At 39.0% G+C, this 15000-nt stretch overlaps 1 protein-coding gene across 1 annotated transcript in view; it reads right to left on the bottom strand.

The window, feature by feature from the left end:
- Window positions 1–15000, bottom strand: part of LOC144978327 (NXPE family member 3-like) — a 70682-nt gene that overhangs the window by 16680 nt on the left and 39002 nt on the right. Inside the window, exon 2 of the mRNA XM_078924219.1 lies at window positions 1940–1971. Within this exon, the coding sequence (XP_078780345.1) occupies window positions 1940–1950 (11 nt within the window). The 5' untranslated portion in view covers window positions 1951–1971. The remainder of the gene's footprint in view (window positions 1–1939; window positions 1972–15000) is intronic.

Below are 15000 nucleotides of genomic sequence, written 5' to 3' on the forward strand. Positions count from 1 at the left end.
ACGGATCAAAATGAGAAAAGGACCTTGTTTCCGGCTTTCTACGAATCCATGGGATAGCCAAACGGGTGGTGTCATTGGAGGAACGAAAAGGTCGGGTTGTCGAATATTTCTTTAGGAGTTCTGTGAGGTAGGGAGGGACAGTGTTTTCCAGACAACGATGAACTAGGACACATGTTTTGAATTTGACCCTTTTCTCAACGGGCAGCCGGTGTAATCTTCGTGTGGCAGAGTCAAACCTCCGCATTCGAAAGACCTATCTAGCAGCATTATTTTGGACCGTCTGCAGCCGCCTGAGCTTATTTTCCGAGACACCAAATAACAGATCATTACTGTATTCAAGCTTTGAAAATAAAAGAGAAACGACAGGTTTCTTAGTAACATCCTCAGAAAGGAACTGTCGAATAGATCCAATTTTTTTTTCAAATGACACACCACTAATTGGATAATTGTCTTAATGTGATTGTCCATCGACAGTTCCGAATCTAAGAATGGTCCAAGATTTTTTACCTTGTCAACAATATCTATTGACACCTCTCGTACTTTCAATTTCTTCTCGTTCCAAAATCTTCTATTTCCTACATACATCACCTCCGTTTTGTCACCCATCCAATCCCTTATAATCTTTTTAGTACATTCAGATCTGGGTGTCATCAGCAAATTGGTGGTAGGACAGGCCAAAGCCCCTGATTACCTTTGAAGGTGAATGTATGTAGAGAGCAAAAATCACAGGTCCAAGAACTGAACCTTAAAGGAATTTGTTCGGACTTCAAACTATTTTTACAACTAAAATTTGTCATCTATTTAATAAATAAGATTTAAACCAACTGAGTGCCGTGCCAGAAATGCCAAGAGTTATTTCTAAACAGGAGGTCGCGATCGATAGTGTTAAAAGATGACGATAAATCAAGAAGGTTAAGAAGTGTGTAGGAAACCTTATCGATTATTTAAAGAAGATCAAGAGCAGTTTCGGTCGATTGCTTTTGTCTGTAGGCAGACTAAAAGATTTCTTCCATGGAATTCATTTTAAGGTGAGCTAGAAGCTGTTTTAGGAATAGTTTTTCGAGAATCTTTTATAGAAAAGGAAAGTTAAAGACGGGACGATAGTTTTTTTTAATGTTTTTATTATTTTTTTTTTTTTTTTTGTCAAGAATAGATTTTTTCAATAAGGGTTTAACACACGCAATTTTGTAGATATCAGGCACGACACCCAGTTTGAGTGATTTATTTATGATGGGAGTTTGGATGGTATTAATTCGTTTATGCATAATTTTAAAATGTCGGTTTTAATGGGATCTAAACTCACAGCTTTTCGAAGCAGCTGAGAGAATACAAACTTTGACTTTACTCTCGCTGACTTCAGCAAACTGTGAGAGACCGTCACCCGAAAACAGTTCAAAATTTGTATCTAAATGATAAGTTTCTAATTCACTTTTGATCAAATTAATTTTGTCTTTGAAATATTGGCCAAATTCGTCTAATAAATTGAAGCTTACAATTCAATACATATCTTTATTTTGTCATTAAACTTCATATTTGGAATTTCAGAACAAACCACCAAATCATTTATTTCAAAAAGAGACAATAAATGAAATGAAACAGAGTCAATCGGAATAAGGGTAAAGTTAGAATTACCTTTAGAAAGCGTTTTAAGACAATATTCTTTCCTAGTTTAGATTAACATTCTTGATGAATATCTACCGTTAGGTTCAAATATAACATTTTTGAAGAGAATAGATTTTTGTATACACAAATAGACATTGAAAATAATAGTAAATTTTTCAGAAAAATACTGTAACTTGGTAACAATGGACATGAATCAAGTTAAATGTCATAAAAATACCAATAAATAAAAAATGAAATTAACCGAATATAAACTTATTGTATCTTTCATGACAACATTCTATCACTGCTGTGAAGGCTTAAAGGCAATAATACTTACTGTGAGGTCATACTTGATTGTTACTTTGTTTTCTGTAAGATAGATACGAAGAATGCAATGAATTGGCCTTGGTTAAGAATTTTTTGGACCCTTTTCGCAGCATTATATAGAAAGTAAACATTGCTTACTAGCCTCCTGATAGGATGCTTGGATTGTGCAAAGTACATACTCGCTAAATCAAACAGACCGAGCATGAACGCAATCACTAGCTTTGTTTTTTAATAATAGTCCTTAACGCTCTCCTTACCAGCCAATTTCAGAATTTTCCCCAAAACTACACACCCACCCAACACAAAGACAGACATTTCTTACTCAAACAGAAAAGCAACAATCACATTCTATACATGATATTGTTCGACAATAATATGAACTCTATTACAAAAAGTCAAGTTTTTATAGCTATATATAAAAGAAATGAAATCTGGATGAGAAAAGTGATGATTGCATCGTAACAAATGTGACGATTTTCCAATCGGTGGTTAGGAGAGGGTTAAAGAAAACCTTCACCGAGTACAAGATTAAAGTTCCAATCTCTCTCTCTCTCTCTCTCTCTCTCTCTCTCTCTCTCTCTCTCTCTCTCTCTCTCTCTCTCTCTCTTTCTCTCTATCTCTCTCTCTCTCTCTCTATATATATATATATGTATATATATATATGTATATGTATATTATATATATATATATATATATATATATATATATATATTATATGTATATATATATATATATATATATATATATATATATATATATATATATATATATATATATATTTAGGATCATATATTTTTTTCAGAAAATAAAAGCGTGAACCTTATATTTTTCAACTTTTATATTTTTGATCTGGAATGAGAATTTTATTTTCTGGATGGCACTGACTAGCTAGAGCATGCGGAGTCATAGAACAGAGCATCAGGTTGGTGACCCTTCTTCTCGTCGGTCGGGTAGTTGGGACTAGCAAACCTCTTGCATTTTCGATGTAAAACTAATCACTGAGATTCAGAAAAGTGAGTGGAGCAAGCACTCTGTTGATAATAACAAGAAATGAAGCGAGTAGGAAAGTGCCAGAAGACCACAGAGAATAAAAACTTCGCGGCGGCGATGGGGATAAAGTTAATTGTGAGTTGTAATTAATAGTTTAACCAATAGAATAATTTATTTCCTTGAACTAATTTTTACTTTATTTTGATGATCATCGTCTTCTTTTGTGACGTAATTTTTCTTGGTCAGTAAAGTTAACGAAGGCCACGATTGCACCGTCCCCATCGTCAGCTTACTCTCTCGAGTTCACCCTCATTGAAAATCGAACAAATTTGTTCGATTTTCCATGCATATATAGTATGCACTTGGCTAAGAAGTTCACAACATTGCCATCCGGAAGTATGACTGACCAACAGAAAAAAATGTGTGTAACCATGATCGTTTATAGTCTGGTGAATACAGTTTAGTGAGTATTACTCACAAACGCGGATGGCAAAAAATAATAACAATGGCCTGAGTGACGTCATATTTGTTCTATCTATAAACTCGAGAGAGTTATAAGACCTGATATTGACCAAACTATTACGTCACAAAAGAAAACAACGATCACCAAATGGAAATCGAAAATGAGTTGTTGTTAATACTTAAGTGCCATAGGAAATAAATGATTCTAGTCGTGAGTTATTGATTACAACTCACAATTAACTTTTCCTCGTGATCACTCTTATTATTATTATTATTATTATTATTATTATTATTATTATTATTATTATTATTATTATTATTATTATTATTATTATTATTATTATTATTATTACTATCATTATATCATTATTATTATTATTATTATTATTATTATTATTATTATTATTATTATTATTATTATTATTATCATTATTATTATTATTATTATTATTATTATTATTATTATTATTATTATTATTATTATTTAGTATTATTATTATTATTATTATTATTATTACTATATTATTATCAACAAAAGACAGATCAAGGCAAAATGTCTTTTTAGTGCTCAAGGAATCAAAGGATTCTTATTATGTGATTGTCGCCTTATTTATTCATTGCTTTAAATAAAATACTCATATTATCCACCAATCGAATATAACGTAGCAACACACAAAACTATGAATCACCTTGGGTGTTTATAGATAGTTCTTAGTTGACGTCACTCAGGTCTTTGTTATTTTTTTTTTTGCCATCCGCGTTTATGAGTAATGCTCACTAAACTGTAATAACCTGACGATAAACGTAAATGGATACTTTAAGTGTTATAAACATACCGCTTATGTAGTTTATATTAAATTTTGAATGTATTATTGATGGCATATTATCTACATCATGTCGCAATTACCAAAGACTGATAGGAAAACCCTCGCTTTAAATCATTTGAAACAGTGATTGAATAACAGTCCTTAATGAGTGAAACAAAAGAGGGCATACAAAGCGGTTCACATAACATGAGAAATTTATTGTAGAAAGTGGTGTCTGAATGTCAGCACATGAAAAACAAACATAGTTGAGTAAACATGACTGCTAGAATCATAGTAAAAATCGAGGAAATTGTGCGGCTATGTGGTCTTGTGGCTTGACACCCGCTTTCAGATCGGAAGGCTCTGGGTTCGAGTCTCACTCGGCACACAGTTAAGTCCTTGGAAAAGCCTCTATACTCATATTCTCTCAGCGTACTCAGGTGTAAAATGAGTACCTGGCCGTTAACAGTGTTGTTTCTATCGAAAAAAATTATATTATTGCCTAACAGGCGTCGGGTCTCGCTCTTTATATTATGTGTTACTGTTATCAAGGGACCCTTTGTAAAGCGCTTTGAGCACGATTAGTGGATATTGCGCTATATAAAAGCTTACCTTCTTTTGGGGTAAAACTCCACTTACTACTTCTCAGACGAAATAGAATCGACAGAGATAATAATAATAATATGTGGGAGGTAAATAAGTGACCCGGTCACGTGATAAGGATAGACAATCCAAAATCTGATTGGTCCATCTAATTTTCGCACATGTTTACTAATCCATCTCTAAACGGATTTGCAAGATATGGTTGACAAGTTCATTTCCGATTCGCCTGGAAGACGGACCATGGCTGTCTTAACGGCCTCCGGCTCATGGTCCCTTTGAATAAGGTAGCTCGTGTTAAACTTAAATCAATAAAAGCAAGATGCTATTTCTTGTTGTGCTACTTTGTAATCTAATACTACGATAGTGGTTTCCGGAATGCAGAGGTTCGAATCCCGCTGTGGACATAATACTACTTATATACTGATGATAATGATGATGATGATGATGATGATAATAATGATAATAAAAATAATGATAATAATGATAATGATAACAATAATAACAATAATAATAATAATAATAATAATAATAATAATAATAATAATAATAATAATAATAATAATAATAATAATAATAATAATAATAATAATAATAATAATAATAATAATAATCTAGCATTTCTATCTACAGCGCATAATCATGCTAATTTCCTACTCTATGCGGTGAAAAGATAGAGCATGTTTATATTGTAACGTGCACATAAAATATTTGCAGATCTAATAACCAAGTGTAATTATGGGCTCTTTATAACATTGTTGAAGTGGATAAAACTTTGCGTTGGTTCGAGAGTATTTTCATTACAACAATGAGCCCATAACAATTAGGGTTATCAAATAAGTACACTTCGATATATAGCAATATCCACTTAACGTGCTCAAGCGCTTTACAAGGTTTTCCTAGCAAACATCAGCTTGACTGGTTTATTCCTATTAGAGACTACAAAAGGGTTGTTATAATTATTACGCTTGACTGAAGTGGCTTGATACCTATTTAATATTTCAGATTTTACTTAACTCATCATTATACACGATAGATCAAAATGTGGATAATTTACGTTCTATTAGGAAACACATTTTGTTTAGCGGCTATTTCTTGATTTTAATTTATATTATTTACAAAAGAACCTCTACTTCAACATGTCGGTCAAAGAAATCACCTCCTGCCCCCTCTCCTTCCAAAAAATGCAATAATTAGCGTGACCTGTGACTGAGTTTCATCGTAGCCATCGTTAACACCTGACACTAGAATCGGGGCCTTCGTAAAGTCGACGACAACTCACTAGGCGGTGCAAAAACCAAATAATGACGTCAAACTGGATTTCAGTGTCAGACTAGAACATAACGATGGCTACGCTCGAGCTCTTAATGTTCTCTAGTTGTTCCTATTAATTTTATTGAGCATATTAAAGAAGTCAAAAACGAATCCTGAATGAATTCATCACCTATGTTAGCGCTTAGAGTCTGGTGTCTCGGAGTTATAGCGCTTTATAAGTTTTCAGCATTATTAATATTATTATTATTATTATTATTATTATTATTATTATTATTATTATTATTATTATTATCATCATCATCATTATTATTATTATTATTATTATTATTATTATTATTATTATTATTATTATTATGTTCCAATAACATTGTGAATTTACACATCTTTCCAACATGATGAAATTTTAGATTTACGATTGGAAAACCAGCGTATTAAAAAGATGATAAATACGATGTACATAACTGTAGAGGTATTACTAATTTTATTTTTCTATAGAAATTGTTCACTCCAAAATGGGCGGAAACCGAACTTTATTAAAGAGACACAATTTGGTTTTCGAAAGGGAACGAGGACACTAGACTAGATATTTATTTGTTTTACATGGAATAATGGAAACTTTCCTGGCACAGCGGTAGAAATTATTGGTTTTGATTATGAAAAGGCATTTGCCCTTTTTTCTGAATTGCTTAAGTTGGTCATAAGTTCAAAAATTCTTGCTATTTTTTAATCTATATTCAAATATAAACTTATCAATGTAAGGGCTACGACTAGTGAATCCTTTCTAAAAATGGATCACCACAAGAGGAAGTATGTTCACCAATATCATTTTCATTATTCATAAGGTATCGCGAGGACGAAACTGTCCATTGGCAAGATTATAGCTTTTGCCCACGACCAGGCCTTAATGAGTGAAATAAAAGAGGGCATACAAAGCGGTTCAGATAACATGAAAAATTTATTGTAGAAAGCGGTGTCTGAATGTCAACACATGAAAAACAAACATTGTTGAGTAAACACGACTGCTGTAATCATTAGTGCCGCGCTGAAGACCGGTCTGGACCGGCGGTCCCACGGTCTTTTAGCTGTGAACCGGAGACCGGTCCTATAGGGAAGACCGGCGGCGGTCCTCACTTCTTATCACCTTCGGTCTCGCGCCATAGCCTACTACTTCCCCAGCGATTCGTTGCCTTCGGTTGCCTATCTTCCACCAATCACCACCCATCCCACTTAATTAATCGCACCCACCCCCCTTTGCCATACACTAAACGACACAGACGACCATACAGGCAGACGACCACCAACCTCCACTCCGCAAACCGCCCTTTCGTGTGTGAGATGGGGGGAACAGGAGGCGCACGCCTTGGACGATTCCATTATACGGGGTAAATTTCAAAATTTACTACACCATAATGATCGCAATGACAATGATCTATGGTGAAGGCATGACCCCTCTTCTCTAATGGGTTATTGTTTGAAATGTATGTGACTACTAAAGATGTGTGTGTTTGTGTGTGTGTGTGTGTGTGTGTGTGTGTGTCGAACCTAGCAAGTAGCAAATCCGATTTTTTGTTTTCTTTTGTCCATCTCTTGTCACCACTCCTTTCTATCGCAGTGTTGTCATTTAAAATAATACAATAATATTAAAATTTCGTTTGGTGTTTTTACTAATCAAATAATATGAGTTTCATTAGTTTCTTCCTTCCAAAAAACCCAGTTATAACGTCTGAATTAAAAAAAAGTCCAATAGAATATTTGGGGACCCCGATAGCTCAGTTGATAGAGCACTCTCTTTATACGCAAAGGGCCAGAGATCGATCCCGGGTGCAGTCAAGTTTTTTCTGAATCCCTGTCTACTCAGCAATGAATGGGTAGCTGAGTTTGTTAGATCTGGCGAAAAGTCACCATCGACCCCTCTTATTACCTCATCCACCCCCTCTTATTATAACTTCACGTCTCTCTCTTACTCTTCAATGCTCGCTGCCCTCTAATGTGTGTTGTGTGTGGGGGGGGGGGGGGAGGTAGGAGTTGCGTGTGTGTATCAACGCCACGAACAACTCGATCAACGCCTTGGGCGATGCCATTATTTCCGTTAATGGGGATAAATTTCAAATTTTATTAAATTATCGAAGTAACAATGAAGTACGGTGAGCAAATAAAGAAGGCATCACCCCTCTTCTCTAATTAGGTTACAATTTGAAATGAGTGTGACTACTCCGTGTGTTTTACTCCTGTAGACCACGGTTTTCATCGTGTAGCGGTCTTTAGCGGTTCAAGAATGAACGATCCCACGGTCTCAAAGGTCAAACCGGTATGAATTTCCAACAGTCTCTCAGGAATGTTCAATGTCGAAAAGGACCGGTCCTAGGACCGGTCCTTGCGGTCTTCATTTCCCAAGGACCGTAGGACCGTGGTCCTTAAGCTTGCCAAGGACCGCCCCGCACTAGTTATCATAGAAGTGTAGCTTTAGAAGTTGTATCATCTTTCAGAATTAATAAAATCTCATGATTCTTTAGAAACACTTTTAAAGTATAGCAACGTGACGAAGAAAACGACGTTTCGAAATACAGCCTTAAAACGGCATTATGTATCGATGACTTAAATGATCAAATTGAATTCAATAGTGGGAAAATAAGAGATTTGGGTTAAGGTTATAGGTTTCATTGACAAAGAAAAACGTTTCGAGGTTTGACCTACGTCAGCGACATATCGCCTCAAAATGGTATTACATCTCGATTATTACAATGGTAAAAGTCAATTTAATAGTGGAAAATAAGAGATTTTGGTTAAGGTTATGGGTTATATTTAGGGCAGTGTAAATATTTCTTGAAAATGACAAAAAATAAATCCCCTCATCTCTGGTCATGTGCAGTAGTATCACTTTTGACATTTTGTTTAAGATAATGATCTGAATGAATATGTATAAATATGTGCCTGACGAAGTAAGGAAAAAAGCAGCCCAAAAATTTAGTTTTTCTCGACTGGGGATCGAACCTCAGGCCTCCTGATGACTGGTCAGACGTGCTATCATTACACCACAGACGTGATTCTGTAGTTGGGACGATTTAAATTCAAACTGTTTTTTTTTTACCTTGATATAATACCGTTGAGAGGTGGGCATTTGCATATTCACAAAACAAGAATGAAAATTCTCAAAATTGATTTTATGATTCTGTGTGTGTGTGTGTGTGTGTGTGTGTGTGTTTGCGTGTTCTCAACAGAGATTTCTTTCGCAATGTGTCTGTCTGTATGATTGTACGGTAGTGAAACCACCAGTCTGCGATAAGAAACCAACCTTGTGGAAAATTACTTATTTTAATATTAATCATAGCGTGTGAAACTCACATAAAACTGTGAAAGAACTGTCCTTCTAGGCTGGAGACTCCAACAAACTTGTCTGCACGGCTTCTTGTCTTGTGACTAAGTCAAGCAATATTAAGTGTTGTCAGTGACTGAAATGGATGGTGACTATCTATGCATAAATTCGCTTTGCTAATTCCTCACAAGTGTAGAGTGCGGTTTTGTGGTTTTGTAGTATGACACCAGTCCCGGGTTTGCACCTCACTCAGGACGGTGCAAAGTTGAGTCCTTGGGAAAGGCTCTTTACTCATACTCTCTCACCTTACTCGGGAGTAAAAACGAGTGTCGTTAATAGCTTTGTCTCTATCGAAATAACAATGGTATTATTTTACAGGCATCAGGTCTCGTCGTAAATGTTAAGTGATGCAGTTGGCAGCAGCCTCTTATGGTTTTCCCACTACTATGTTATGACGATCCACCCAATCAGCAAAGTCTGGTCCGCATTCGTGCACCGTCGCAAACCCGCCGGGTAGCATCGTCACAACACACCGTTCGACTAGATGCTCTGCCGTCTCAGGTTCTTGCCCACAGCGGGTACATGTTGGACAGTCAGAAAGACCCCACCGATGAAGCGCACTGGCCGTGAGGCAGCTCCTCGACCGAAGCCGATTCGCAGTAGTGCGGGGCGGTCCTTGGCAAGCTTAGGGACCACGGTCCTACGGTCCTTGGGAAATGAAGACCGCAAGGACCGGTCCTAGGACCGGTCCTTTTCGACATTGAACATTCCTGAGAGACTGTTGGAAATTCGAACCGGTTTGACCTTTGAGACCGTGGGATCGTTCATTCTTGAAACGTTAAAGACCGCTACACGATGAAAACCGTGGTCTACAGGAGTAAAACACACGGAGTAGTCACACTTATCTCAAATTGTAACCTAATTAGAGAAGAGGGGTGATGCCTTCTTTATTTGCTCACCGTACTTCATTGTTACTTCGATAATTTAATAAAATTTGAAATTTATCCCCATTAACGGAAATAATGGCATCGCCCAAGGCGTTGATCGAGTTGTTCGTGGCGTTGATACACACACGCAACTCCTACCCCCCCCCCCCCCCCCCCCCCACACACACACATTAGAGGGCAGCGAGCATTGAAGAGTAAGAGAGAGACGTGAAGTTATAATAAGAGGGGGTGGATGAGGTAATAAGAGGGGTCGATGGTGACTTTTCGCCAGATCTAACAAACTCAGCTACCCATTCATTGCTGAGTAGACAGGGATTCAGAAAAAACTCGACTGCACCCGGGATCGATCTCTGGCCCTTTGCGTATAAAGAGAGTGCTCTATCAACTGAGCTATCGGGGTCCCCAAATATTCTATTGGACTTTTTTAAAATTCAGACGTTATAACTGGGTTTTTTGGAAGGAAGAAACTAATGAAACTCATATTATTTGATTAGTAAAAACACCAAACGAAATTTTAATATTATTGTATTATTTTAAATGACAACACTGCGATAGAAAGGAGTGGTGACAAGAGATGGACAAAAGAAAACAAAAAATCGGATTTGCTACTTGCTAGGTTCGACACACACACACACACATACACACACACACACACACAAACACACACACATCTTTAGTAGTCACATACATTTCAAACAATAACCCATTAGAGAAGAGGGGTCATGCCTTCACCATAGATCATTGTCATTGCGATCATTATGGTGTAGTAAATTTTGAAATTTACCCCGTATAATGGAATCGTCCAAGGCGTGCGCCTCCTGTTCCCCCCTTCTCACACACGAAAGGGCGGTTTGCGGAGTGGAGGTTGGTGGTCGTCTGCCTGTATGGTCGTCTGTGTCGTTTAGTGTATGGCAAAGGGGGGTGGGTGCGATTAATTAAGTGGGATGGGTGGTGATTGGTGGAAGATAGGCAACCGAAGGCAACGAATCGCTGGGGAAGTAGTAGGCTATGGCGCGAGACCGAAGGTGATAAGAAGTGAGGACCGCCGCCGGTCTTCCCTATGGGACCGGTCTCCGGTTCACAGCTAAAAGACCGTGGGACCGCCGGTCCAGACCGGTCTTCAGCGCGGCACTAATTAGCAGTCACCCAGTGTCTCCTCTTACTGGTATCAAAGCCTGGCAACCACTCACCAAGATTAGAGGAGGTTACGTCCCCGCCCCCACGAGGGATTGAATTCGTCCAAACCGACTTCCATCTCGTATGTGCAGCTCTAGACGTAGTCAGGGATTCTGTGTACAAGGGTTGCCGGGACTTATTTCGGCTCGAAACGGGGACGCCGTCCATTATGCGCATCAGAGTGGTATCCCTATTCCCTCTCTCATTTATCTTACTCAGCCAGTTTCCCGTAATCGTCTCCCTCCGGACATCGGGGGGCTGGATCGCTGCCATTCTCTAGGAGTTGTTGCTAGCGTTCCTGACACTATGTGCATCGACTTGCGAAGTTTTACATCCACCTTCTCAACGTTTCTGCTTCTACCCCACACTGGAGCGCAATACTCCGCGGTGGAATAGCATAGTGCCAAGGCGGACGTTCTCAGGAGCGCTTGGCTAGCGCCCCAAGTCGATCCCGCCAGCTTCCTCAGAAGACTGTTCCGCTTCTCTTTCTTCCGGGCAACCCCTTCGAGATGCACCCGATAGGTAAGGCTGCGATCCAACGTCACCTCTAAATATTTTTGATGCGGCTCATATGGGAGTGGCTGGTCCCCGACTAGGACATTTAGTTTGCGGGTGTGCCAAGCACTGTATAGGTGAAATGCAGTGGCCACGGTTTTTGAAGTCTTCATCTTCAGGTACCACTTGTCGAAGTAGGATTTGAGTCTGGTGACGTCCTCGCTAAGTACGCTCTCGAGACGGGTCCACACTTTACTCTGAGTAACGAGTGCCCAGTCGTCCGCGTATCCCAGCCTCAGGGAGGAAGTGTTCGGCATATCGCTAATGTAAAAGTTAAACAACATTGGCGCAAGTACCGACCCCTGAGGGACCCCATTCTTCAATTTCCTTACTTTGCTCGTGGCGTCTCCCAGCGCGACGTGAAATTGCCTTTCCCCCAAGATCAAAGAGAACAACTTCAAGGTCTTTTGCACCTATGATTTTTGCTAGTTTGAGCATCAACCCTTCGCACAAGACCGTATCGTATGCAGCAAATAGGTCTATAAAGACAGCACCTGTTTGCTGTTTTCTCTCGAACCCATGCTCAATATGCTCTGTAAGGGCAATGACCTGCTCCGTGGTGTACCTCCCTTCCCTGAAGCTCGCCTGCTCGGGTGGCAGGGCAGCGTCTAGGACCGGCCCCCATCGGTTTAATAGAACATGCTCCAACAATTTGTAAAGACAGCTCAGCAGAGATATGGGTCTGTAATGTCGGCCTCCTTCGCCAGTTTCCCGGGCTTCAGGATGGCAACTATCTTCGCACGCGTCCAAACTTGTGGAAGCTTTCCTTTTGCAAGGACGTTGGACATTGCCTCTGCCAGCCAGGCCGGTGCCCTGGGGCCCAGATGCGTCACCATATTGGGATATACACCATCTATCCCTGCTGCTTTGCCGTTCTTTACATCGCTAATGGCTGCACTCACTTCTCGGGGACTGAACGGGGCCGTCCTTGCGGACACCGCGCTATAGCCTGATTAGGGACCCGTTTGCAACGGTTCATGTTCTTGGCAATTGTGTCTGCCTCACACTCCGGTGCAGCCTTCGCGTAATTCCGGTCCGGGTCCAATTTCTTTATCAGACGCCAAGCGTGGCGGTTGGAATGTGTAAAGTCGAGACTTTCCACGGTCTCCTGCCACCGTTGCTTCCTTCCCTCTGCCAGAGACTGAAGTTGTCTATCGGCTACGTCCTGGGACTGGGTCTGCTGGTTGGCGAGAGACACTTTGTAAAGCGCTTTCAATACGTTTATTGGATATTGCGTTATATAAAGTCTCAAGTCTTTTTTGAGGTCTCTCCACCTAATCATGTCCTGGGCTAATGCCTCTACCTCTGTCCAGCTGGATCCCATCTATCTCAAGTCTGTATTCAAGTCTATATGTGACCCTTCGTCTCAAAACGGTATTAAGTCGGGATGATTAAATTGTTGAAAATTGAATTTGTAGCCAGAAATATCAAACTTGCGTTGATTTTATATACTTAATTGAAGATAACGAATATCATATTTTAGAGTGCTAAATAGAAAGTTATTCATATTTTTTGACCAGTTTAGCTTTAATTTGACTTTATAGCATCTGGTTCATCCCGACATAATACCGTTTTGAGACGTTGGATCACATATTCCACAGTAGCTGCTACCCTTAGTACAGTACATGCCAAGCAGCCGAATCTGTCAGCCCCATAGTTTGTGAGAATTCACCACAATATCATTTGGACACCCTGATGAGGAACTTGCCCGCGACACCTGACGACACTATGCATTTTGTACCAAAACTGTGACTGATGCTCAGGATCTGTGGGAGGCGACTGATTCGTATGATTAGCAAATACTTAATACTCTTCAAGAGTCGTAACGTCACTTCCTTCCTAATGACGCATGGTAACTTAGTAACACTGGCTCTAAAACATCGAACAATGGCGGACACCCGTATGAAATATTTCTCCGGCGAGCATAAAAGCGTATCCAGAGGGGGGAAAACATAAATTTGATCATGTTTTGACTTTTACACATTCTGATAACAAGGCATATGAAAAGTTCTAGCCAGCATGAAGAATAAAAAGTAATGATTTTCTTTGTTTAGAACCAAGATGGCCGCCGTTGCTGGGCGGCGTGACATCAGACTACTGAATCCAATTAAGGTGGCTATGATCTTTGCCCTTTTTCACTTCCTTTGTTGGTTTCCTTTCATGGCTTTGAGTGGGTGGGGGTTAACATTTCTTTATCAATCTTCACAAGACGGTATTATTTCAGGGTGAACCCGGTGCTTAAAATTTACCTTTAAGTCTTAAGCTCCACATATAAGATAATAATATTAACATGTGACCCACCGATTCGAAACGGTATTGTGTCGGGGTGATAACGATGCTTAAAATTCATTTTTGGGTTGAGTCATGTTTTACTGAGGGGAATAAATACAGTATTTAAGAGTGCTAAAACCCAAGATTTCGCCCTTTTTTGGATCAATTAAGTTTTAACTTGACTTTTCAGTATCTAATAGACACATAGATAACCACGCCTCTCTGACAATCGGGCATGTAAACTGTGGCCGTGATTGGTTGAGATAGCAAACTAAACAGGTTTTACTATCGATGGTATGTGTAGTAAAATACCCACTGTTCTACCGCTTGATCAATAGAACAAACACAGAAAGATGTGTAAACTTATATGTCAAGCAAGGACGATCACGTCTTAGTGACCCGGAATGCGCTTCAACAGTCATGGCGTCACTTCCCTCGTAATGACGAATGGTAACTTAGTAACTGGCTCTAAACTATCGGAACAATGGCAGACGCCCTTATGAAATATTTCTCCGACGAGCATAAAAGCGTATCCAGAGGAGAAAAACATTATAAATATGATCATGTTTTGACTTTTACACATTCTGATCACAAGACATATGAAAAGTTCTCGCCCGCATGAAGAATAAAAAGTAATGATTTTCTTTGTTTAGAACCAAGATGGCCGCCGTTGCCG

This window comes from Berghia stephanieae, chromosome 8, assembly GCF_034508935.2.
Source record: "Berghia stephanieae isolate SIO BIC M18660-M18661 chromosome 8, UCSD_Bste_1.3, whole genome shotgun sequence".
NCBI classification, from domain to species: domain Eukaryota; kingdom Metazoa; phylum Mollusca; class Gastropoda; order Nudibranchia; family Aeolidiidae; genus Berghia; species Berghia stephanieae.